The sequence below is a fragment of the Xyrauchen texanus genome, chromosome 23 (genome assembly GCF_025860055.1).
Source record: "Xyrauchen texanus isolate HMW12.3.18 chromosome 23, RBS_HiC_50CHRs, whole genome shotgun sequence".
Lineage (NCBI taxonomy): Eukaryota > Metazoa > Chordata > Actinopteri > Cypriniformes > Catostomidae > Xyrauchen > Xyrauchen texanus.
The window spans coordinates 39,296,699-39,324,535 of record NC_068298.1 but is presented as its reverse complement, the minus strand read 5'-3'; the positions used below and the strand labels follow the sequence as shown (position 1 = coordinate 39,324,535).

Below are 27,837 nucleotides of genomic sequence, written 5' to 3'. Positions count from 1 at the left end.
GGAAAGGCATAATGGCTGTATGTGCATACAGTATGTGTGTTGGAAGAAGCAGGTACAAGTTTGAGTACATATTATTGCAGTTGTTGGTGTAAACAGCCCTTAACAAATGGGTCTAGACACAAGACACAAGTCCCGCAGGACGAAGAACAGCAAAGCCATTTCTCTTGTGTGGGAATTATTGTCTCAGGAAATGAACTGGAAACAGTTATCAAGTATGTTTCTGCATCATGAATGGAATTAAGACTCCTTGCAGCCACAACCTGAGAGAGGATGGTGATTCCATTTAAGTTGGATTTGTTTGTAAAGCGCTACACAACCTACAACACAATTCATTCCAAAGCAGCTTTACAGGGAATAATGCTTCACAATCCCCAACAAGCCAGAGGCGACAATGGCTAGGAAGAATGGAGATTTGGGGATGTTGAAGGTAAGGTGAGGTACACATTTGGGAGGAACGGAGACACAAGATGGTCATATAGCTTTTTTATTATTATTTATATTGTTTCAGGCATTGTGGGATGTAACTTTGGTGCCTTTATATTTTACAGATCACTACCGTATGCATCAATAAATAATATCATGTTAAGATACCAACCTACTGGAACTACAAAAATCTGTTTGCACTTTTAAATGTACCGTTAACCTTCATATTAACACAGGAGGTAAAACAAAAGGTGTAACACTAAAATATGTACAGTAAAATTGTAATCGATTACAATGTTTAATCAAATTAATATTAGGGCTTTTCTAAGGAAGAGTCAATGTACAGTAAACATGTGTCAGACGAACTGTTTTAATGCACTTTGGTTGCATCGTGTAACAAACACAGCATTTTATAGGTCGCTGTTTTAAGTTAAACAGTTTGAAAAACATGTCTCAACATTCCTGCATTCATTTTTGCGCTCACCAAACTGTGCTTGAACGCAAGAACACGTCTTCGTCTTGTGCTGCCTGTTGTCGGTAAGTGTGGTTTGTTCTCTTTACGGCTGCACATTGCCTGTACAGCTGGTTTTGCTTACTGCCCCCTGCTGAAAACAGGTGGTACTACAAACTTCAATTGCTCTGATGGTAGGAATATTGCTTATTACGGTCTGGGGACATGAATAATTGCGATAATTTGTTTAACACATTATGTTTTTATATAATTGACGCGGTAAATCGACAGCCCTACAATAAACATTTACTAAATGAAACAGCATAAAATGTACCATAAAACAGCCCAATGTCAACAACTGATATGTTAAATCATTTATTGCAATATAATCAAATGTGATAGGTCACACAGAGACTTCTGGGAATACCCACTTATTGTTTTTCAACAGTTTACCGTAAAAGTACACATTGACTTGTTAAGGTTGGTAAGGTAAGGTTAACCAATCACTGTATCTTTTAATTTTTATTTAGAAGTCTTTTCCCATTAAAATGACAAAAACATGTTTCATAGGGCAGAAGCTTTACACAGTTTAAAGTTAATGGTATACAATATTTTCAATCCTATTTAAATACTAACATACAGCAAAGTGGCATCACGGCAGCATGTTTACAGAATTTTATTTTTTAGAGTCCCACAGACACCCTACTCCAACCCCTCCCCTTAAACCTAACCCTAATGACCCATTACAAATAATAAGCCTGCTTTCACTACAGTAACCAAAGTATCACCATTGTATTTTGAGGTAAAATCATAGTAACCATAAGATTAAACATGGTTGCTATATCACCATATTACTGCAGTAAAACCATAGGTTTCAAAACTAGGTTTCTGCCTAAAACATGGTTACAATATTTGGAACAGGTTGATCTCCTGAGACCATCGCAAAAGGAGCGATACAATCTACACACAACCGATGCCACAGAAAGTAATCTCTCTCTCGCTGAGGATGAGAAAGCGAATGCGTGCAATCAACATCCCCCACCTAGTACCATGATCTAAACTTTCTCTCAACACCCCGACCGTCACCATGATTGAATCACTGCAAGGAAATCGAACTTATTATATATAGGAAATATTAAGAGTCAATTTATGCGTTTCCAACAGACTACTGGAGTTCAAATAGCTGCGCTGTGTGGCAGGTGCTATTTACACCTGGTAAAACAGTCATTGTATGTAAATGCAGACATTGTTGCTTGACCAGGCCAGCAAATTGCAAGCGAGCTGTCCTGTTGAACATACTTAATATGTGTTCTTGCACTACTGACACTTAAGAGAATTAGCTAGTAAAGTATTGAGTAGATCCAAGGATATCAAACTGGGAAGCGTGCCAGAGTATGCCAGGGGATACTCTGTTCACTTGCAAATCTAGCCATATAGCTCAGGCCCTGTTCATCCGTACATATACTCGGCCTCTGTAGACATGTTATATAGAGGGAGAAACAATACCGGTGAACTTGTGTGGCAACACATATATAGAAAATACGAAAATATGTGGAACAAAATCTCGACATGTCCATTATTACGAGTTCAACGTGATATCGGGTTGATGTGTTCATTCATGTGTTTGTGACAAGTGCAGTTTTAAATATAGACGGAGACCAGCTCATGTGTACTTACATTTAAAGTACCTGCATTTACGTACATCTATAGTTAAACTTACCCCTAACCCAAACCATTCCTAAACCTCAGTAGCACCACATGTGAATCTTGCAGAACATGTAATTACACATACATTTTATTGTGTGTATTTTCATTTTAGTGCATAGTATTTAAAGACATATTGTATTTATAACAGAAATATTCAGTATAAATATAATTGTGTAACTCTACATTTTAATTTAAATTATTTAAACAGTTAGCCTCTATAATAAATGACTTCCAAAATGTAGCTTATGCTATCCATTTGTAATATACTGTAGTCCCTCAAGCTCCTATGAGGTTTCCTTGCACTCAAGTGAAGTGGAATATCTTGTATGTTCTCTGGCCTCTGTCTCACCCCACATTGAGTATGTGTTCACTTTACTGAGCTACCAAATGCCAGCATGCAAGAAATGTTACAGCAAGGCAGAGATGTGTGTGTGAAAGAGAGCTATTGAGGAAGTGTCAGGCAGCATTGTTGAGGCTTGATTGTTTCACAGAGCAGTTTTAGGGGAACAGAACAAACAAGTGCTTCATTAATTGTTATAGAGAGATGGACAAATCTGATGTGACACCTGAAAACATCAGACAAGCCTGCACATCAATCTTATATACGCTGGTGGCCAAAAGTTTGGAATAATGAACAGATTTTGCTCTTATGGAAAGAAATTGATACTTTTATTCACCAAAGTGGCATTCAACTGATCACAATGTATAGTCAGGACATTAATAACGTGAACAATTACTATTATAATTTGAAAAAAATGTCCAGAACTTCTTAAACTACTTCAAAGATTTCTCATCAAAAAATCCTGCATGAGCAGCAATGACAGCTTTGCAGAGTCTTGTCATTCTAGCTGTCAGTTTGTCGAGATACTCAGTGATATTTCACCCCACACTTCCTGTAGCACTTGACATAGATGTGACTGTATTGTCGGGCACTTCTCACGCACCTTACAGTCTAACTGACCCCACAAAAGCTCAATGGGGTTAAGATCCATAACACTCTTTTCCAATTATCTGTTGTCCAATGTCTGTTTTTCTATTCCCACTCTAACCTTTTCTTTCAAAAGTGTCTTTTTCTTTGTAATTCTTCCCATAATGCCTGCAGCCCTGAGTCTCCTCTTTACTGTTGTACATGAAACTGGTGTTGAGCGGGTAGAATTCAATGAAGCTGTCAGCTGAGGACATGTGAGGCGTCTATATCTCAAACTAGAGACTCTGATGTTCTTATCCTCTTGTTTAGTTGTACATCTGATCTTCCACATCTCTTTCTGTCCTTGTTAGAGCCAGTTATCATTTGTCTTTAAAGACTGTAATGTACATCTTTGTATGGAATCTTATTGTAAGGCAATTTCAAGCCTTCATTCCTCAAGACAATGATTGACTGTTGAGTTTCTAGAGAAAGCTGTTTCTTTTTTTGCAATGTTTGACCTAAAATTGACCTTAAGACATGCCAGTCTGCATACTGTGGCAACTCCAAAACAAACACAATGACAATGAGCTTCATTTAACAAATCTATAATGACAAGTGATTTTCTTGTACCAAATGATCAATTTAGCATGATTACTCAAGGATAAGGTGTTGGAGTGATGGCTGCTGGAAATGGGACCTGTCTATATTTGATCAAAAATTACTTTTTTCAATTAATGATGGTGCTGTTTTTGTGATCAGTTGAATGTCAATTTGGGGAATTAAAGTACCAATTTCCTTCTGAAACAGCAAAATCTGTACATTATTCCAAACTTTTGGCCACCAGTGTACCTGGCTTCAGTGTCCAGGCCTTTTATAGCCACCATTGGTGTTTTAATGAAACACACTGGAAACTCACCAGTGCTGGATCTGATGGTTTCGTTGCCCACAGTTTGTCCCATTAGGTCATACTGGTTGAGTCTAGAGCTCTCCTCCTCTACCACCACAGAGTTAGATGCATTCTTTGTCCAGGTGTACGTCACTTCCGTTGTTGTGTAGGCATCTGTAGGGAGTGTGGACACAATTAAAACCTTCCAAAAGATTGTTTGAAATTTAAAACCAAACCAGATCTTCAGAAAATATGAGTGGTGCTCGGCTGTATTAAACTCACCACCACAATGCTATGGTGTTCTGCAAGGATGCCAGAGTGCTGCTATGTGGTTGCTTAGGTGTTCAGAGTGATTTGTAACACTTTGCAAGCATTGCTATGGTGTTCTAGGTGGTTGCTAGGGTCGTTCTCTGTTGTTGCTAGGTGGTTGCTTACTGGCTCAAGTCAAAAGAGCTCCACCCCCCATGTCTCTATGCCATTATGGTCTCTAGATATGCATTGTCCCACCATCAATGTACCGTATTTTCCGGAAATAATGTTGCACATGGTCAAAATCGGTGATTGAGAAAAAAAGAAAAACACAGATAAGTCGCATCTGTGAATAAGTTGAATTGCCAGAGATTGCAGAGATTGACCCGGGAGCAGCTGCCCAACTTTCCTTCAGTCGCTCAGTAGCATGTCAGCATTTGCTCCATGAAGCAGGATCTAATCATCATCTCACTCAGAGTTTGGCCTTGTTTTCATCAGAAGCATCTGCTTTAAGTAATCGTGTGTAAGAGATTTTTATATTCTGTTTATGTTTTATGACAAAGACGAGACAAATAAGCCGCCTCTGTTTATAACATACTATAGAACTCTATGCTGTAGAACTCTATCTTTTTTGTCTGTGTGTAAAACAATATGCCTGACATATTCTATTCAGTCATTAAAGTTAGCAACTGTCAATCTATGGATATTGCACTAACTATCTGGTTCACTGACAATGTTTTTACATTGTGATGAAATGTCATTTTGTGGGCATCTGAGGAGTTTCGTTTGACTGCGGTCTAGAGTTTGTTAGAACAATAATGTTATGATGGGACTGAATAGTTCAACTGGTTGCATGAAATACTTTGTAAAGTAAAAATACTCTGAATTTCGAACTTATTGTTGAAATCTATAACCCTAATTATGAGCAATAGTAATAGCAACAACACTCAGAATCTTCATGAATGAATGAATCCAGCTATTGTTACTTACAGCTGCCGAATTTGAGCGGACAGGAGTGGAAGTCCATGGGAAAATCCTCGAGATGCATTGGACACTCAGCATGCACCGTCAATCTGCCATTTGCATAGACACAGAAAAACACAAAAATCTTACAGTATTTACATTATTAGAAGCAATGATGAACCAAAATGTAAAGATCTTGTGAGACACACTGTACTGAAAAAATAAAAATGACAATTTAATATTTATTTGGACACTATTTACTTTTAAATGGTGTGATTTTACAATAAGCATGCACAATTTGGTAAAAAATGATACAATAAATCATACTGTGGATAAAAATTTTGCATTTCATATCCCTGCCACTTAGAAATCAAATCTGAGAGAACAAAAACGCATAAATCACATTGAATATTATTATTATTATTATTATTGTTCTTTGTCTTCTTCTTGTTTTAATTATTATATTGCATATTAACCTTTTATAATACAATAGTAATGTATTTTTTTTACAATAGTAAACTTTATTTTGGCAGAAAACTGAAGGAACACCTTAATAGTTTTTGTTTGTTTGTTTGTTTGTTGTGTTTACTCAATCAACTATAATATTATTCATTTAATACTGATATGACTACTACTACTAACAATAATTGTTATTATTCAAATATTAATATAATTAATGCATTAATAATAATAATACAATACATAAACATTATTTTTGTTATTATTATCATCATCATTAATAATATTGATGACTATTTTTTTAATAATATTATTATTTTTGATATTTTTCAAACCATCAGGCCTTTATTTTAGTGAAACCATAACAAAGACCTTGTATTTCCTGTGTAGGTCACACAAGATTTTTTAAATATGCTTCTCATTCTAAATCGAATAGAATGCAGTACATCGCTATTCAAAAAATAAAGTAAACGTGAAAATAAAGTGAACCTGGCGCAAGACAAACTCAAAGCTCCTCAAGAGATCATAGATCTCAAGAATCAAGAGTTCATATGGTGCATGTGCATATTTTGCTAGTCTTGAAGGTGCTGAAAACACGGTATTGTGAGAGTTTTTGTTGCCTGTGTTTAAGAACACACAGTTTAAGTGCCATCCATTCACTTTGAAGTGTGAAGCACATGGTGACTATTTATTCATTAAATTAAATCAAATCGTTTTAGAGTTTAAAAACCACACAAGACAATATCGCAATATCGCAATTTCCTATTTATTTTGATTAATGGTGCAGCCCAGTAATGTTGACTTAAAACAAACTATTTCAAACAGAGCTCTTAATAGTATTAATTAATTAATAGTATTATAAATGTTAATCTCTTTCTTCTCCGTCTATCTTCCTTTCTGAGTTTTTCTGTCTTTCTCTCTTTCTCCTCCTGCTCTCCCGGTCTTGGTCAGCCACTCAATGATTTGGCAGCGACACGATGCATTTGAGAACACATGAACAGCTGAGTGAGAGAGTAATTTACAAGACAGAAGAAAACTGTGAGGGTAGGTGCTGGTGTCATGATGTGTTCTGGAACAGTGTCAAGATAGAAGAGTCATTACCAAAGGCTGAGTTGTTTGATGCAGACATCAGGCTGCTTGTGTGCACGACACATGAAAATATATCATGTGTTCCACTCTTTCTGGTTCATTTTGAGGTAACTGGATTGATGAGGATGTGTGGCTGTACAGTTAATAACGTTTTCTCTTGAAAATGTCTATTGTGAAGAGAACTGTTCTGCTTCACCAAAAATTACAATTCTGACATAATTTACTTATGATTAATTTGTTTGTTCTTTGGAATACAAAACTAGATGTTCGGAAGGATGTTGGGAGGTAAATAAGGTGGTCAATCTTAATATCTCCTTATGTGGTCCATGGACAAAGTGAGTCATATGGTTTTGGAACAACATAATGATGACAGAAGATTCTGTTTTTAGGCAAACTATACCTTAAACAAAGAGGAAGTCACTGGTTTTGAGAAAATGTATTCAGCTCTCAGAACAGTGAGTGTCACATATCCAAACTGAGATGAAACTTCTTAATTGGCAGTTAAATCAATAAGCCCAGCGCATGAGGACTGTCATAATGTGGGAGCCGGAGAGAGATTAATGGGGTTGTTCATTTTGATGTTTATTTAATGCTCAGGATTACAGGGTGTTTCAAGGTTTAAATGAGGATTTTAAAACTGATAGTTTCTTCTCCAAATTCTGATTGGATGAGCAGCGTTCAAAGCTGCTAGAGCTGATTTATACACACCTGTAACCATACATCAGTTCAATTCTATGCACCAAGTTTCTATCAAGCTTGGCAAACATAAATTGCTACAGTAGAAAGAATTGTTTAAATTGATTATTGTTGTTAATAGTTGCTATTAACTATTAAATAATTAGGTGAAATCATCTAACTTTTGGGTTAACAAATAACCATATATATATATATATATATATATATATATATATATATATATATATATATATATATATATATATTACACAGCTCTCTGAAATACTAGATTCTGATTGGTCAGTGGCGCCATCCTGAGGTCCGATTTTGCTCTCTAAAAACCGCACATCCATGTACCAGACCGCTCATCCAGGTTCTGCGAGCCATCTCTCCTGCTTCTCGGATCATTGTGCGATATCTACAAGTAAGCTAATAAAATCATTTCAAATCAAATTAATGTTTCATGTGCATTTATTTATTTATTTGGCATGAAGTCTTGTAATAGGCTGAATAATGAGGAGTCAGACAAAAAAAAACATCAACAGAACTCCGATGCAAGCCGGAGGTTGATTTCAGCTGTTCTGTAATCTCTTTCTTCTCAAATTCCATAATTTCAATGAAATATTTTATGTCCATGTATTTATTTATTTGGTTAGTAGCTGTGCAATAAGTGGGATAATGTACAGTCAGCCAGTTGTTATTGCAAAATAAACCCATTTAGGGTGATACAAGCGTTCTCTGCTTCACGTCGGGGTCCTAATCACCCTGTCAGGGTTTATTATGCGTTAACAACGTGCTGACTTTACATTATCCTTTACTTATTTGGTTATTTCTTCAGCTTGAGCACTTTTATCACTGTGGACTTTTATCACTTCACACTCTCACTCTTTTTTATTATTATTGGTCTACAAGCAATGTCCAACAGTGTACATTGATTACAGGACATTTTTTTTCTCCTGAAAATCATAACATTTCCCATCACAGTGGCATTTCCAGCACATCTCAGTGTCATGTAATATACCAGGAGAGTAGGATGCAAGTGCAGTTTGGAGTTTTAATGAAGATTATGTTTGTACAATACAAACGATAGAACATATACAAACAATCCAATAGACAGTACAGGCAGGAGGTCAGGCAATTTGAAATCTGAGGTAAATGGGCTAGAAGCAAACTCGTGGTAAAAACAGGCAAGGTATATCAAGAAGGAATCCAGCAGAACTATGAAGGCTTAGTAACATCTTAGACACATGGAATAGAGCGTATACTTCACAGTGAGTAAACGAGACAGAGTCTATTATAAAGGGTGCCGTGATAGATGTGGTGATGACGTGCAGGCAAGGCTGATTAGAAATCTGGTGATAGGGATTGAGGTGGAGGGTGGCTATATTTGGATGCTGCTGTGACTGATGGGAATCAAAGTTCATGACAGAACACTATTTCTCTTAGGTCCCCCCCTAGGGCAAGGACCGGGGCCTGGGAGGCAACCACAGGGCAGAGACAGGTTCAGGAGGTCTGGGAGGTTGCCACAGGGCAGGAAAAGAGTCAAGAGGCCTGGGAGGTTACCACAGGACAGGTACAGGGTCAGGAGGCCTGGGAGGCGGCCACAGGGCAGGAACAGGTTCAGGAGGCCTGGGAGGCGGTCACAGGGTGGGACAGGGTCAGGAGGCCTGGGAGGTAGCCATAGGGCAGGAATAGGGTCAGGAAGAGGGTTAACAGGAGTAGGAGCAGGCAGAGTCAAAGGAGGTGGGGTTTCTGGTGTTATAGGCAGAGCTGTGGAAGACTCTGCGGGCGGAGCCGTGGAGTGTGGAGCCATGGGAGGTTCGATGAGCAAAGCCAGGGAAGGCGGATCTGTGGAAGGCTTGGAACAGGGAGCTGCAGAAGGCTTGGAGCATGGATCCATGGATAGCTTGGGCCAGGGAGCCGTGGAAGGCTTGGAACAGGGAGCCATGGAGAACTTGGAGTAGGGAGCCATGAAGGGCATGGAGCAGGGAGCCGTGGAGGGCTTGGAGCAGGGAGCCGTGGAGGGCTTGGAGCAGGGAGCCGTGGAGGGCTTGGAGCAGGGAGCCGTGGAGGGCTTGGAGCTATGAGCCGTGGAAGGCTTGAGGGACGAAGCCATGGAAGACTCAGAGGGTGCTGTCGTCACGGTCAGGAATGCCGGCAGCGACTGGGGAATTACCTCTGTGGTCATGAGCACTGGCAAGTGACTGGGGAATGACCTCTGTGGTCGTGAGCACTGGCACTGACTGGGGAAGGAACTCCGTTGTTGTGAGCACTGGCAGTGACAAGGAAACTACCTTTGTGGTCAGGAATACTGGCACTAACTGGGGAATGACCTCTGTGGTCGTGAGCACTGGCACTGACTGGGGAATGACCACTATGGTCATAAACATTGGCAGTGACAGGGAAACAACCTCTGTGATCGTGAACTTGGGCAGAGACTGGGGAACGTCCATCCTTGGTCGTGAACATGGGCAGTGACAAGGGAACGGTCGAGGCTACAGGCGCAGGCTCTGGGATGGTCGAGGCTACCTGTGCTGGCTCTGGGACGGTCGAGGCTACAGGTGCTGGCTCTGGGACGGTTGAGGCGACAGGCATTGGCTTTGGCACATTGACCGTGGCAGGCATGGGAGCTGGCTCGTTAACCGTGGCAGGCATGGGTGCTGGCTCATTAACTGTGTTTACATTAATCTTCACAAGGTTCTTTGCTGTTGTTCTGGGATTGATTTGCACTTTTCTCACTGAACTACGTTCATCTCTAGGAGACAGATTGCATCTCCTTCCTGAGCGGTACGTTGGCTGCGTGGTCCCATGGTGTTTATACTTAAGTACTATTGTTTGTACAGGTGAATGTGGCACCTTCAGGCATTTGGAAATTGCTCCCAATGATGAACCATGGTCCAGGACCAGGTCTTGGCTGATTTCTTTAGATTTTCCCAAAATGTCAATCAAAGAGGCACTGAGTTTGAAGGTATGCCTTAAAATACATCCACAGATACACATCCAATCCAATACACATCATATCAGAAGCAAATTGGCTAATTGTCTAAACGCTTGTCATAATTTTCTGGAATTTTTCAAGCTGCTTAAAGGCACAGTTAACTTAGTGTATGTAAACTTCTGACCAACTGGAATTGTGATATAGTCAATTAAAAGTGAAACAATCTGTCAGTAACAAATGTTGGAAAAATGACTTGTGTCATGCACAAAGTAGATGTCCTATTTGACTTGTCAAAACTATAGTTTGCTAATATGAAATCTGTGGAGTGGTTAAAAAAATTGTTTTAATGACTTCAACTGTAAGTACAGATTACTACATTTAATAACATGAAACAATATGTACTTAATATGTTATTATTTACGGAACAGCATTTACTTACATATTGTAATTATGTATGTGTAATAAACAATAATTATTACGTGTGTAATTATGAGTGTAACAGGCCAGTCTTGTTACATACCTATTTGTGTAATAGGAAGATCTTGTTACATACATGGAACAGGCAAAGGTTGTTAAAAATCATTGTTTTTTGGGTGGGCTTTGCATGGTAAAATATACTGTACAAACTATAGATTCTATCCCCTAAACCTAACCCTCACAAAAAACTTTCTGCATTTTTACATTTTCAATAAAACATAGTTTAGTATGTTTTTTTAAGCGATTTGAATCATGGGGACATTGTTGTATATAAACGACAAGTGAATCAATTGTCACATGGTACAATACAATTCTATTTTCTATATAAAAAAGTGATGCATTATAGACAAATGTTTTCTCTATTCCAATACAATAATTTCTACAAAGGAAGATGTTGTTTAGTTAGAAGCCCCTACTTTATATAAAATTTGGTGTTTACAAAACCATGATTTTACCATTATTTAATAGTTAATTAGTGACAGTAATTCATGTTGTCCTAAAAGTATAGTTTGGTGAATATGACAAACAGGTCTGTTTCATATTTTTCCCTAAAAATAAAATAAAAAAAAGTGCTGTCTATTATGCAGTACATCTGTAATGTGTCTAGATGTTTTACATTTTGCTTTATTTTTTTATTGGTACCTTAAATGTATTTTGTTTTGATTATGAGAATGTACATTTATTTTTTTTTAGATAAAACTAGCTCCCTGAAGCTGCAGTGCTAAAATTAAGAAAATCTTTACTATCAATATGATGATATAATAAAGGTTTTATATTCTTAAATACATTTGTGCATGTCTTGTTCATTAATGTCCATGTCATGCCAGGCAGGTGGATGTGTAAGTACACATCCATATAAATGAATGTAATTATAATGCTATTACATGTAACAATATTTGTCTGTTCCATGTATGTAACAAGTTCTTCTTATTAAACAAATAAGTTTGTTACAAGAATGGCCTGTTAAACACATTTAATAATTCTTGTCTATTACACATACATAATTACAATGTGCAAGTACATGCTGTTCCATAATTAATTACAAGTTGTTTCAACATTATTTAGTATGTTGTACTTACTTGGGTAATTACACTGTAACAGGGACACTGTAAAATGAAGTGTTACCTTGTTTGGTTTTGTTTGCTTCTGATGAATATGCCAATCTCAGTTAAGGAGCATCATGTGTATAGACCAGTGGCACATTTGGGCCATTGTTCATGAGTATGACTTTGTTTTAAGAAGTGATGGGGAGTTCACAGAAGAGCTGGTTGTTACAAGACGGCTTATATATTTTCTTATTTGAACCAGCCAAAATGACCACTGTATGTCATAGGAAGAATATCAGGAGAGGGGACATGTTTGCGTTTCGTTTTGTGATTTCACTGGAACCGATAGTGAGCTGTGACAAAAAAAAAGCTGTGAGCTGTTCCATAAAGTGGTGGAGTGGTGGTGGTGTAGTGGTCTAAACCACATAACTGGTAAACTGGTAATCAGAAGGTCGCTGGTTTGATCCCCACAGCCACCACCACCATTGTGTCCTTGAGAAAGGCACTTAACTGCAGGTTGCTCCGGGGGGATTGTCCCTGTAATAAGTGCTCTGTAAGTCGCTTTGGATAAAAGTGTCTGCCAAATGCATAAATGTAAATAAAGTGGTGGGGACAGGCCTTACCCATCCCACGAAACTTGACTCCTATCCATGTAGAAAAACGTATATGAACCTTTAGTAAATAATCAAATTTGAGCATTTGCCTTATAGTGTGAATTTAAACTTTGTGTTCCACAGCGAAAATTACATACGCTACTTTACTTTTTGAGCAACATGAGGATGAGTATCATGTCAACATTTTTATTTTTAGGTGAGCTATTACTCTAAACCTTGGAAGCACACAACTCTCCAGTTGATTTATTGCAGTTTTATGCTTCAACTCATGAAAAAGCAGAACTGTAGATGCAATTAATACAGATAAACACACCAAAGTTGTGTGGTTACCTCATGGTGTAGAGTAGGGTGCCGTCATCTTGGATACGCAGTAGTTTGTTGGGCATGGTCATGTTGTGTGCAACAGATTTCTTCCCATTGTGAAAGAATGTGTCTGGAGTCCAGATCTTACTGGCCATCAGGTTGTTCAAACGCAGAATATTCATTGGTCCCTCAAACTTCAGCCGTTCATCTTTCCAGCTTTGCCTGAAGAACACGTCAATGGTGTACTCCTGCCAAGAAACACAATCATTTTAGTTTTGGGATTGTTTGTGAATGTTCTCTTTTAGTAATAGCTGTGCTGTTGTTTAGTTCATTGCAATTTGGAACACAATACCCTCTTACATTGACTGGCTGGCATTAAATTGGCTGTTGAATTCACAATATTAACAATGCAATCAATTTGATGACCTTAAAAATGTCTAATGCATTGTGAAGTGGGTTTTTTTTTTAGCAAAGAGAAATTCAATTCAAATTCAAGCTTTATCTAGCCCTGAAATTACTTGTTTTTAGTGTTTCATTTCCTCAATCCATCTTTACGTGTTAATTTGACTTCACTAGAGGATACACACATTTGCTGATTTGATGGTTGAGCATACAGCGATTGAGACACAAGCACTGTAAGGTACAGCCAATTATTCAAAGCCTTAACTAGTGCTGAGGGCAAGCACAGCCAATCAGATGCCACTCTCAATTGCAAGTGGCTTTGGTGCGCAATTATGTCATTTTGAAGGTTGACATGGCTGATAGAACTGGGAAAACTCTTTAATTAACTTTAAATGCTTTAGACAGACTAAAGGCAATTCTAGTCCAAGACATTCTCAAATTGAAGTAGTTAGATTCACATCAATTCTAGATTATATGCAATTCTATAGATTAATTAGTTCTGGACTACCAGCAATTGTATGCTGTTTCTAGACTACAAGCTGTTAATGTTGTTCTAGACTAAATGTAATCTTTTTTTTTAAGACTGAAATAAGTTCTATATTTAATGCACGTTTAGACCAATAATAGTCTATTTCTAGACTACAAGTTGTTAAAGCTGTTTTAAACTTTAAAAAAGTTCTAGATTAAATTAGTTCTAAACTTAAAACAGTTCTAGATTTAAAGCTGTTTTATATCCAAATCCATTCTAGACTACAAGCAGTTGTAAAGTTGATGAGACACTAGACTGAACAATTCTAAGCTACATCTTGACCACAAGATGTTAAAGCAGTTCTTCACAAAAGTAGTTCTACAGTTAAAGCAGTATTAGACTCAAAACCCTTTTAGACTTCAAGCAGTTGTTGCTATTCTAGACAAACACCAATTCTCAATTTTAAGTATTTCTAGACTAAAAAAATTTAATAAATCTAGGCTACCTTTAAACAACAAGCGGCTAAGACACTAAAAGGTCTAGACTAAAAGCCATTCACAATTGATCTCAGTTTCACAGTTTTAGACTTAACAGCAATTAAACACTACAAGCAGTTCTAGAGTTTAAGTAGGTCTATACTAACAACAATTCTAGGCTACTTCTAGGCTACAAGGTCTCAGAGCTGTTCTATACAAAAAGAAGTTCTAGACAAAAAGCTGTTCCTCTTAGTCTAGAACTACAACCCTTGTAGACTAAAAGCAGATCTGTACTGAACAGTTCTAATCTACAAGCAATTCCAGCATGTAAAGCAACATTAGACTAAAAGTAATTTTAACCAACAAGTAGGTGTAGAGTTTAAGTAGTTATAGACTAACAGCAATTACACATTCCTTCTAGACTACAAGCAGATGAACCAGTTTTATACTAAACTTTCCAGACTAAAATACGTTCTAGACTGACATCAGTTCTAGACTACAATTGTAGCAGTTAAAGCAGTTTTAGACAAACAAAAGTTCTAGTCTACAAATATTTCTAGAGTTTAAGTAGTTCTAAACTAAACAATTTAGGCTACTTCTATACAACAAGATTCTACATCAAAATTAGTTCTAAAAGAAGTTCTAGACTAAATTCTGTTCTTTTTAGTCAAGAACTATAACCCTAATATATAGTTCAAGATTACAATTTGTTCTAGACTGAAAGCAGTTGCAGATTGAAGCACTGCCGCAGAGGTCAAAAGTTTATAGTGCTAGATTACTGCACTGACTCTAGCCTGATTTTCACAGGCGCTACAAGTGCTGTTGTTTGTTTTTATGGATGTACAGCTCAGTCTATGGCATGTCTCTCAGATCCAGATGTTTTGTCTAGTCGGCACACTGATGGTTATGATCAATCTATTTTCTATTTTCAGTCAAGGGGATTGTATAGTTATGTCTGAGGAGAGTTTTATTAACATCCATTAATAAGCAAAGACTTGCCAGGAGACTCACACCCTCTTATCCCATTATTACAGAGTAAAAGAAATGAAGATAAGAGAAACATGGTGGTGAGGTCTGGATTTGAGGTGTTTATGAGATTGCTTTACAGGTGCTAAGTGTGCGTTTGCATGGGATTCTTTATAGACACAACATTTCTGATTGTGTGTGTAGGACTAAGAATATTAAGGAATTAATTAACTCTTTGATTACAATTAACAAATCCAGCTGCAGATTGCAAAAAACACATTGAATTAAGAAAACTCTTAGTGACAATAGACTTACAAATAATAAGGGTTTTCACAGCTTAATAGGTTTCTTGCAACTAGGCCTAGGTCCGTAAGAATGCCAATCATGATTATTTAGGGGGCTTTCACACTTGGTTCGATTGCCTGTTCCGAACCCGAGTTCGATTGCTCCCCCCTCCCCCCTGCCCCCGATGGACTGTGTTCACATTATATATTTGTATCCGAACCGCGGTACGCTTGCGTCATGAAGCTGCAGCTGGTGCGTAATCGTGTTGCTTGATAACCGCGAAATGAAAAGGCGTCAAAATTCAATTAATAGACTTGCTCGGTTCACATTTGTTCTTTTTTTAACCTTTGGTTTTGTTTTCAACATCAAGATACAGAAACACACTTGCGTCTGTCTGCCGCAAAAATACTGAAATCGTTCAAAAGACAGCGGGCTGTCCGCCGAAGACAATTTTTGCGAAGGCAAGCAGAAATCATCTCTCTGCTTGCAGTGCGTGTACGTGTGCGTCAATCCCGCTTTTCGTCAAGGTAAGTGTATTTGCACGCATGCACGAAAGTAAACCCTTTCCGCTCATTTTGAAAGTGACGCGTGTGAGACTGACGACCACATTATACGTCATCAATAGCGGTTCACTTCCGCGGTTTGGTTCGATTGCGTTCATGTCAGCAGCGAACCGTACTGGAGTTCACATGAACCGTACCCCAGACCACCTTTTTAAGCGGACTCGAGTATGGTTTGCGGGTGCGCACCCGAGTTCGGAAGACAGCGTTCACATCATCCAAAGGAACTGATCTCTGACGTCATTCGAACCGGGGTGCACACCAAAAGTGCTAGTGTGAAAGCCCCCTAAGTATTTTTAGGAAAGCTCCATAACCCCTCCCCAATCCACCCAAAAATGGTGCTCACTCTATACTACATTTATAATGGTTTAAGGTGCCTCAGCAAAAAACAACAAAGATCAACATTTCAAACATTCTAAAGTTGACTTTCAGATTTAGAATGTCAGGAAACATAACTGTCATTTTCAAACTGCCCCAACAAATAAGAACAAATGCAAAAATGTCATACACACTAAAGTTGGCTGTTGGATTTATAATTTGGGAAACAACAGTCATCTTCAAATTGCCAAAACAAATGCCAACACGTCAAACATTCTAAAGCTGGTTGTTAGATTTAGAATGTTGGAAACAACTGAAATGTTCTAACTGCCTCGCCAAACACCAACAAACGCCATCATTTTAAACATTCTAAAGTTGACTGCAGGATTTAGAATGTCTGGAAATATAACTGTTATTTTCAAATTGCCAAATCAAACACCAACAAACTCCAACATTTCAAACATTCTAAGTTGGTTGTTAGATTTAGAATGTTGAAAAATCAAAACATAACTGTCATTTTGAAACTGCCCCCATTGCAAACATTCTAAAAATTGTCTTTTGGAATGAGAATGTTGAGAAACAACTGTCATTTTCAAATTGCCCCAACAAACACCAAAAAACTTCAACATTTCAAACATTGTAAAGCTGGTTTTTGATTTAGAATGTTTGAAAACTTAAAGTAATTTTCAGACTGCCTCAACAAACACCAACAACCCTTGTGTTCAATGCAAAGATGCCACAAATGCAACACTGATCATTTTCACATGCAAATTAACTTTGCGGCAGACATGCATAGAGTGTGGGTAAACTGTCATTTACAAACTGCCCCAACAAACATTCTAAAGTTGGTTGATAGATTTATCGTCTTTATCAGTTTACCCCAGCAAACACGAACAGGTTGAACACAACTGTGTTTGTTGCTGCAGTGTGAATTAGCCTTAACACAGTATGAGTTCTCATTTCAGTTGAACGTGAAAAAAGTAATGATTACCGGTTATGTAAATCAAGAGCTGTTTTGAATGATTCAGTGAGTGAATGAGTTTCAGACCAGTACAAACAATTAACTCATGAGTTTAAGTTTAATTCATGAGTCAGAACCAGTCATTAATCATTTGTTCATGAATAACTCGACACTGGTCATGCTGTACTGTATGTTTGATGTTGCCTTCCAACAGCAATGACTGTTGACAATTTACTCTCTTTGCATTATTTCACAGCACAGCCTTTCTCACTTATCACATTTCATTTGAACTTTAAATACACAACTCAGATTCAGATTCAGTAGTGGTGCAGGAAACACTGTCACAGTATGTTTGTATGGAGTTCTGTCCACATCAGAGGAAGAATGCATCCATTCTGCAAGAACTGTTAATGGAATCGAACATATTTTGTGTTTGTTTGAAACTTCAAAATATTTCGAATCCATTTTTTAAAATACAGTAGATTCTCAAAACAAAGTGCGTGTGGGTTAGTAAGCAGTGTTTGACAACAGGTATCAGTACAGATGAATCTTGACTGTCCATTACCTCTGTGTTGTATACGAGAGGCCCCTGGGGCCAAAGGGCAGTACAGTAGCCAAACAAATACAGCTCACTCTACAACCTCTCTCTCCATTTTCCTTTGCCATCTCTTCATCTCACTCTTTTACTCATTGCTTATTTGTTCCCCTATGGCTCAGAGGCACACGGCATTAATAGACATGGTGAACTTCTGTGTGTGTGTGTGTGTGTGTGTGTGTGTGTGTGTGTGTGTGTGTGTGTGTGTGTGTGTGTGTGTATCGGAGCATCGTGGCTTTGTTTAGGCCAGGTAAATCTGCAACGGGGGCTCAGTGCAGATCAGGTTTACCAGGATACAGAACCACCCAGGTTCACCCTCATCCATCACAGCTGGGGTCCCGGAAGCACAAATTACTTTGATTTCTCAGTTTTCTCCAGCAATGAGATTAAATGGAGCTCAAATGTAATCTGCTGCAGAAGGGGAGGAGTGGTTCCAGGGGCCTGAAGACTTGCTGCCGTCTGCCAGGGGAGGAGCAAGCTGGCATCCGGCAGAAGGCGGAGGAGTGGTTGAAGACCGGGCGGTAGCGTGTCCGGGAGCCAGTGAGCAATTTCTTCTCTCTCTCTCCTCTCTCTCTGTGTGTGTGTGTCTCCGCTCACCCTCGGGTAATTGCTGTTTCTTTGTTCACAGAGATGGGGGAAATAAAAGGGGTCAGACCTCAAGAGAGAGAGAGAGAGAGCCCAGCTGAGCTTAGAGTGTGTTGGCAGCTGCCAGTCTTACTAAATATAGCATTTGAGTGTTTATATGAAGCTTTACCGTTACACTGTCAAGCGAATGTGTTTTTGTGTGAGGAATAAAATTACTTTTGAGTTGAATTCTCCATCTCCCACTTCCTCATTCCTAGGTCAAGAACAAATTGATACTTAGTAAGACACTTGCTTAAGAATGTAGGAAAGAAACCAACCTGGTCTCATAGAACCACGTTAAACATAAAGTTTTGCAAAATTATGTTTACATTCTGCTCCAGTTTCCAGATGAAACAAACACTAGACACAACAACAATAATTATTTTTATTTACTTTCATACAAAACACATGTAAAACGGCAGATTAGCAGTTCATAAGCATGCATTTTCTACCCTGTTCCTCACACAACGCTATCTTATGTCATCTAACTTTCACTATAATGAGGCGTCCCACAAGGACTGTTTCCGATTTGGAATTAATGAGCCCATCTCTTCTCTGATGCCAGGCGGTAAGAGTACCCTCACCATCGCTCAATATATTGACCTCGCCCTGCAGATCATTGGTTCCACGTTCACTGTGTGGGAGGCAGATTCTGAGCCAGAAGCTTTGTCCGTCCCAGGGCCAGCATGGTCAATCTCGTCCGTCCCATGGTCAGCGTTGCCAGCCTCGTCCATCCCAGAGCCGGCGTTGCCAGCCACAATTTTATTTAAATAATGGTATGTTCCAATTAGTTGTGGCATGAAAATCATGTATTTAAGCAAGCCACCATTATAGGGGGGAAAACAAGATAGACAACAAGCGTTTGAGTCACATGGGACAAGGTTGCTAGCACTGCTTGAGTGCAACAAAACTCTGGCCTCTAATGTTTAGGGAGGGGAGTGGGTACTGGCATTTAGTGCCTAAAACAGGTCTACCTTTAGACTGTGTGTTTTTTTTAATGAAACCTTTTTTAAGACTGCTTTTAAACAATTTATTTGCACAACTATTTATTTGCACATTTTGCACCTCTAATGGATAAAACATATTTTTTGGAACGCAATTCCTTCTCTCTGATGTGATTCTTCTTGTGACTGCTCCGGACCCTGTCACATCGCCACTCATTATTTTCACATGCAAATGAGCTTGTGATTTGACACAAATGTTTGCCAGAAGTTTGCAGCTCTTCATAAACCTGAAGCATACAATGGACAATTTGCCACAAAAACTTAAAATGATGAGTTAAAATTATCAGTGCTGAAAGTGTCATATAATCATTGCAAAATTACGTGTTTGCTTCAGCAATTGTGTTTTTCATCTCACAATTGCTTTTATGACATCGGTTTAAGGGTTATAAGGGTTGGGAGATACGGAAACTCGATAAAGCATAAAGAACATTTTACTTGCTTTAAGGGCCACACAAATGTTGCCAAATTTTTATGACATCAGGCTGAAAGAATCTTAAGTCTATTAGTCTAAAAAAAGAGAAACCTCAAAGCAATTCCCTCTAGGAATAGATGGTTTTCCAATGCTATCTGGCAAAATGATGGACAACCGTGTTGTTCAAATTACATCGCTTTGCAGAATCCTTCCCATGCTGTGAAAGCTATTTGTCTCTCACAATCTACACAGAATTACCCCGTGTAAATTCATGTTTTGATAAACCCGCTCAGACCGGTGTCATCCTGACAGCGAATATGCTAACACTCGACAGCCACACCTAGCCGACCTCCTCAGCTCATTACTCACGAGTCCTTTCACTCGGCTGTTTACCTGAGTGTGGCTCCGCTCTCAACAGGGTCAGCTCTAATGATGGGGGTTAGCATTGCCACAGGGCATTGAGACATAGAGAGAGACAGGCCTTCATTTTAAACCCACAGAGCGGAAAGTTAAATCCACAGGCTTCGCTAACATCTCTTGGCGATAACAATGTGACCTAACAATCGGAACCAGGGCTAGCTTGAATCGAAACTGCAAAACAACAAGCAAATGACAGTGGGTTCTCACTACATTTGAGAATATCACATGTTTACCAGCTATTTACTAGCAAAACAACTGTTAGCATTTGTTAGAAATACATTTATGTGGCTACGATGAGACACTTTTGTAAATATTGACATGAATTATTAATTGCAGATTACTCTGATGGAATTAATAACTTAAGGTATATTTACAATAGCTCTGTAACAAAACCTAGTGAGCTGCCTTGTTGTCTGCTGCCTAAAAATGTAGCTACTTTATTAGGCAGCAGTCTAACTGAAATGGAACCTAATAAGAAACAAGATGATTTGGAACACTCCGCATTGGCAGCAAGGCCGCACAGCATGCACATCACACAAAAAAAGTGTAAAGCATGAATAAACTGGAATACAAATGGCTTTTAACAGAGTTTGCTGTTAGCATGTTGATAAGATAATGATGCAATAATCTAATTAGCATTAAAACAAATAACATACAAATATGGGCTGAGACTATTTTTATCGGTATGTTTCATTTTTGAATTAAATATGATCTTAACAGTAAACATTTCTCTCATTTTGTCTACAGGTTGGATAAATGTTTTCACTGAGATCAAATCCAGCAGACAAATCACCCTTTTGCTCAAGACCGGTTGTCCACTGAAGCTAAGCAGGGTTGAGCCTGGCCAGTACCAGGATGGGAGACCTCCTGGGGAAAAATTATGGTCATAATTTTGATGCGTACAATTTTGAACAGCCTTTGCATTGTAGCATGCCAAAGAAGACTTAAAATTCTGTCTAGGAAGGTCACTAGGTTTTGGAACAGAACTAACATATACATTAGGGGTCTTTAGGTGGATTGATCTTGGGGGTTGCAGGGGGTTCGCCAATTATTGATCTCAAAAAATGTTTTGTTAACGACAACAACAACAAATACCTTAAGCCAATACTACAGTTATGAGGCAAAGTTAATATAAATGTTTAGTTGTCGCTCCCACATTAAAATATATTACAGTATAATTCAGACATAATGTGTAACAGTATACAGTATGACCTGTACATCAATAAGCATTTTGCAATGAAAGTATGTAAATACATTAATATGACTCTTTACACATTGTTTAATAGGCCACACTCAAAATGCAACACACTTTATTAAACATGTAAGAGGGTCCCTTCTACCTCTTTATTCATTAAGGAATATTTGGACTGAAGAAGGCTGAAGACCTAAGTATGAGCGTGGGTATACAGGTGAAACTCGAAAAATTAGAATATCGTGCAAAAGTTCATTCATTTCAGTAATTCAACTTAAAAGGTGAAACTAATATATTATATAGACTCATTACAAGCAAAGTAAGATATTTCAAGCCTTTATTTGATATAATTTTGATGATTATGGCTTACAGCTTATGAAAACCCCAAATTAAGAATCTCAGAAAATTAGAATATTACATGAAATCAATAAAAAAAGGATTTTAAATACAGAAATGTCGGCCCTCTGAAAAGTATAATCATGCATATGTACTCAGTACTTGGTTTGGGCCCCTTTTGCATTAATTACTGCCTCAATGCGGCATGGCATGGATGCTATCAGCCTGTGGCACTGCTGAGGTGTTATGGAAGACCAAGATGCTTCAATAGCGGCCTTCAGCTCTTCTGCATTGTTTGGTCTCATGTCTCTCATCTTTCTCTTGGCAATGCCCCATAGATTCTCCATGGGGTTCAGGTCAGGCGAGTTTGCTGGCCAATCAAGCACAATAATACCATGGTCATTGAACCAGGTTTTGGTACTTTTGGCAGTGTGGGCAGGTGCCAAGTCCTGCTGGAAAATGAAGTCAGCATCTCCATAAAGCTTGTCTGCTGAAGGAAGCATGAAGTGCTCTAAAATGTCCGGTAGACGGCTGCATTGACTCTGGACTTAATAAAGCACAGTGGACCAACACCAGCCGATGACATGGCTCCCCAAACCAACACAGACTGTGGAAACTTCACACTGGACTTCAAGCATCTTGGATTGTGTGCCTCTCCATTCTTCCGCCAGACTCTGGGACCTTGGTTTCCAAATGAGATGCCAAATTTGCTCTCATCAGAAAAGAGGACTTTGGACCACTGAGCAACAGACCAGTTCTTTTTTTCTTTAGCCCAGGTAAGACGTTTGACATTTGAAGCCCATGTCCAGGACCCGTCTGTGTGTGGTGGCTCTTGATGCAGTAACTCCAGCCCACTACAGTCCACTCCTTGTGAAGCTCCCCCACACATTTGAATGGCCTTTTCCTGACAATCCTCTCCAGGCTACGGTCATCCCTGCTGCTTGTGCACCTTTTTCTTCCACACTTTTCCCTTCCACTTAACTTTCTATTAATGTGCTTTGATACAGCACTTTGAGAACATCCAACTTCTTTTGCAATTACCTTTTGAGGCTTTCCCTCCTTGTGGAGGGTGTCAATGATGGTTTTCTGCACAACTGTCAGGTCAGCAGTCTTCCCCATGATTGTGAATTCAACTGAACCAGACTGAGAGACCATTTAAAGGCTCAGGAACCCTTTGCAGGTGTTTTGGATTAATTAGCTGATTAGAGTGTGACACTTTGAGCCTACAATACTGAACCTTTTCACAATATTGTAATTTTCTGAGATTCTGAATTTGGGGTTTTCATAAGCTGTAAGCCATAATCATCAAAATTATATCAAATAAAGGCTTGAAATATCTTACTTTGCTTGTAATGAGTCTATATAATATATTAGTTTCACCTTTTAAGTTGAATTACTGAAATTAATGAACTTTTGCACGATATTCTAATTTTTCGAGTTTCACCTGTATTTCAAAAGCAGAGAAAAAATTGACTGTCAACTGTCAGAGCACTTGTCAAAGAAACAGAGAGAGAGAGACAAAGGGAGAGAGAGGGATGGGGCAGATATCCTCCGGGAATGTGAAGAGGCAGAGAAAAGGAACAATTTGTCTTTGGAAATGAAAAAAAACCTAAAAAAACCCCATATATATCAAAGAGTCAGACGTGCCGCTGTGAACTGCTCTGCCTTCTGTGAGATAGGGTCAAAATGCAAATGTGTGAAAGTAGGAAAAGACGCAATACAATGAAAAATGCGATGTCTTGCATGTTTCAATATGCACTGTTGAAAAATCCATTTCTGGAGAACAGCAGCCATGCTCACAGTAGGAATGTGCAAAACTACATGTTCTCAAAATCAACTAGTCATTGAAGAATTGATCGATCAGATGACTAGTGGGTCTTAAGGAAGCCATACATAATTACCATTCATCTGATGTGTTTCTTAGGGGGGTGTTCACAAGATGACACGTTCTTACGTTCATAAACAGCTGTACAGAGTGCAGAATAATGGAGTAGAACGCAAGGCTTTTAAGACGCATTTTTAAAAGTGTGTTTTTTAACTTGGCACAGCATGTTAAAATATGCAACGCTCATGGTGTGAGATGCTGAAAAAAACTGAGCAAGATGCAACACAACAGTCAAAGACGTCTGGATAACGCACATTTCCATAGACCTAATGTTAAACAAAAGGCAGACTGAACATGCAACTCTTTAATAGGGTAACTGACAGGTATTCATAAATATATAGGCTAAATACCTCTACACTTTTATTGTACAAGAATACAATTGTCCACACAGAAGATGTCACACAATGGCAACAGTACGTAAAATCTTTTAGCGGTGTTGTGCACATGCCTGTTTTTACATCAATAGCAGAGAATTATCCTAAGGTTTCAAATCTCTTGTAAACACGGCTTGCATTGTCAGATATTTTTAAGTAGTATTAGTAATAGTATTTAGTATAGTCAGATGTTTGGTAGTTATCAACGTATTGGTATTCTGTGGCTCTGAACAGCTCTGTGAATCCAGACGAGAGAGGGGAGAAAGAAGAAAAGGTGAATGAGCAGAGGATAAAGAAGAGAGTGTGGCAGGAGAAATATGAGGAATAGTCTTTTTCCTTTCAGGTCGGTGGAACAGAATGTGTAGCATCTGCATCTAATCTCAAAGACACAGGAGATCAGGACTCAGACTTTCACACTGAGAGACACTGATGAGTGGACACATGGACACATAATACACTCACGCACGATCTTTGCAAAAGTTCACCATTGCCAAAATACCATTCTACAGTTGTTTTTGTATTAGCCACCATTGTCTGACAAATATAAAATCAAAACAATAAAATAATGGGAAAAATGACAGAAAGAGGCTAGTTAGCTGCCTATGTAAGCAGCATTTTAAGGTATCATAAGCATGCTCCTGGCAAGAAGACAGATTCAAAAGCATGATTGTGCAGCCCTCTAAGTTACCTTGAGTGTTTTTTTTGTTTTTTTTTACACGCAGTATTACACGTTTCCTTCAAAGGAAAAGAAATCCCAGAATGCACTGCGCCAAACTCGGTGATTAAATCCAATTAGACAAACAAAGCAACATAAATGTTGATTAAACATATACTAAATCTGAAACCAGAAAGTAATGATGTAAAAAGTAATATCTAATTAAACAATTTTTTTTACCCAATACTTGTTTGTGCTGTGTATTTTATGCTTATCAGAGTGTCACGTTGTTAGCTTAGCATCATGCTAACACTAAACTCAAACTTTTTTCATAAATTGTGAATAGAATCTTCGATGTGCTTGTGAGGAGCACCATGTAGAGCATTCCAAATCAGTCACTTATGAGTAGCCATTTCTGTAAGGATGCTGCCTTAGAAGCAAGGACGCATTCAGGTAAGCGGAAAGTTTTTATTCTGTGACCACGCGCTACACGGACATATCTGTTAAATCTGACAAAAGACAAAGTTACAAGATTGTAAACTTAACACTGACCTGCTTTGTTGGCCATTACTTTATAATTGGTAGATCTTTCTCTTTAGTATTTTGGGTAGTGTAATTCTTCACCAGAAACACAATTTCTTTAAAACTAAGTTGAAATAACGATTGATGTCTTCATCCAAAGCATAAACTATCGATTAACAACTTTGGAGCATGTGATTGGTCTTTCGTTTGTTTACAATTTATCATTAGAAATCAGCTGCACTCTAGAAGCCAGGTAGCTCACTAGGTTTTGGAACAGAGTCAGATTCTTAATGTTTCCTGCACTGTTTGAAGGAAATCACATATTAATTCATGATGATTTTACAAGTAACAATAACTGTAGTAATATGATATTTAGCAAATTCTATAGTTCTAATAAAGTATTTTCGAAAGGAAAAGCACAAGCAAGCTAATACCTAACTGCTAAGCCAGGCTAAAGCACCCCTATGAGTTTGTTCATTTGTTTTGCTGATTTGCAGTTGATTCAAAGATTAATTTAATTTAATGGTTTCTCGTTTTTGAGTTCAATTTAAACTCCGGGGTGGGCTGTTAAACATGCATTATATATAATTCCTACTTACAAGTTTGGTATTCAGTGCTCAAGTGATTTGGGTAAAAACACAGACACATTGATATTTCCTTCTCTCTTTTTTAGTGCTAGTACAACAAAATGAAGTGCAAAGAATGCAGATTATTTTTGATACTGATGCTTTCCCTATGTATTTCATCATTCCCATAGTTCCACAAAGAATGATGGAAAATTTAGCTTTGTCGCAGAAACCTGTTGCCTCTAAATGACTAGTATTTTCAGATAAACTTTGGTGCTATTCTTCATCAAAACAAACAAAATATACGAAATAATGGTTCGGTCCACATTCACACTGAAATTTTATTATGATCAATACCAATTCACTTCCATCAATATTATTTGATTGCCTTCCCCCCAAAAAAAAGAAAGTCGTTGCTAAAAATATCTTAAGGCAGTACATGTTGTTAGCATACAGCTAACGTACTTCATATTTAACACAGCTTCCATTAATCATATTTTATCTCTTCAAAACAAAAGCTCCATTAGGAAGCTCTGAATCCATTGAGAAGTGTCACAGTGATGGCTGGTGAGTCACAGGCACTAATTCAGGATGCCACTGATACAGTCAGCTGACACGATTATCCAAACAGAACTCGCGGTCACAGCTTGACATGTGGACAGAAATACATTAGCAGTGACTCTAACTTAGGTGTTCAAAAAATGAGACCTGTATAGAAGGCCTGCCTCTGAAGACAAAAGTTAGATAAAAAGACTGAAGAGATCCAAACATAGGAAGTGTGAAGTGATTGGCTGTCACGTTATTAGCCATTGTTTGGCATATTGTAGCCTAAGCCTCGGATGGCACAACCATCCTAGCTGAAAAAGCCTCTTAAACTTGTCTAAGGTGGTTATAGGCCAAGTCCACGTCCACACTATTACATTTGCATTTGAAAATGCATTGATTTTGCTTCGTTTACACCTCTCATAAACACTGGAATGACGTTTTCATCCACCACAAAAATATAATTTAAAAAAAGCTCTCCATGGCCATATACTTTGGAAACCGATGATGTTAGGGAACTAAAATAAGGAGTTATCAAGCTTAAATGCATTAGTGTTGATGTGGCCCAATCTGTAAAGGCTGGCCTATTTTTATGTTTTTAGAAGGGTTTGGAGCACTTGTTCTTGGTCATGCTGGGAAACCAGCTAGTCACCTTAGATTGGTTCAAGATGGGTTTACATCAGGAATGGATCATTTGCAGGCTGCCTGTTCCATCTTGAATATATAAAATGGCATGAGTGCTACAAAATTGCAAGCTTCAATTTGAAAGGCTGGCCTCTACACAACTTCTCCAATGTTTTTAATCAGTCCTGAAGGACACGCAGTTGTTTACAACTAGGTTGCTACAATGAGTGCTTCTGAGATAGATGTAGTCATTGGATTTGACAAAGTTGGCAAGCTTTGTGGCATTCATTGAAAGATTCTTTTGTTACTAATGTGCTGCTAAGTGCCTAAAAGAGTTTTGTTTGAGGCGCTTAATTGCAAGAAAAAGATAGAGCCTTGAACCTAACTGTATTCTGCATTGTTGTCAGGTTATGTTTGTGAAATTATCGATATTTATTTATTTTGGTCAGTTGAAAATTTTG

At 38.3% G+C, this 27,837-nt stretch overlaps 1 protein-coding gene across 2 annotated transcripts in view; it reads right to left on the bottom strand.

Annotated features, from left to right (window-relative positions):
- Positions 1-27,837, bottom strand: part of LOC127617263 (gamma-aminobutyric acid receptor subunit alpha-2) — a 146,464-nt gene that overhangs the window by 89,269 nt on the left and 29,358 nt on the right. For both annotated transcript variants that reach the window (XM_052089207.1, XM_052089208.1), the window contains exons 5-7: positions 13,215-13,435; positions 5,614-5,696; positions 4,405-4,548 (exon numbers count right to left, since the gene is read on the bottom strand). In XM_052089207.1, coding sequence (XP_051945167.1) covers positions 4,405-4,548; positions 5,614-5,696; positions 13,215-13,435 — 448 coding nt within the window. The remainder of the gene's footprint in view (positions 1-4,404; positions 4,549-5,613; positions 5,697-13,214; positions 13,436-27,837) is intronic.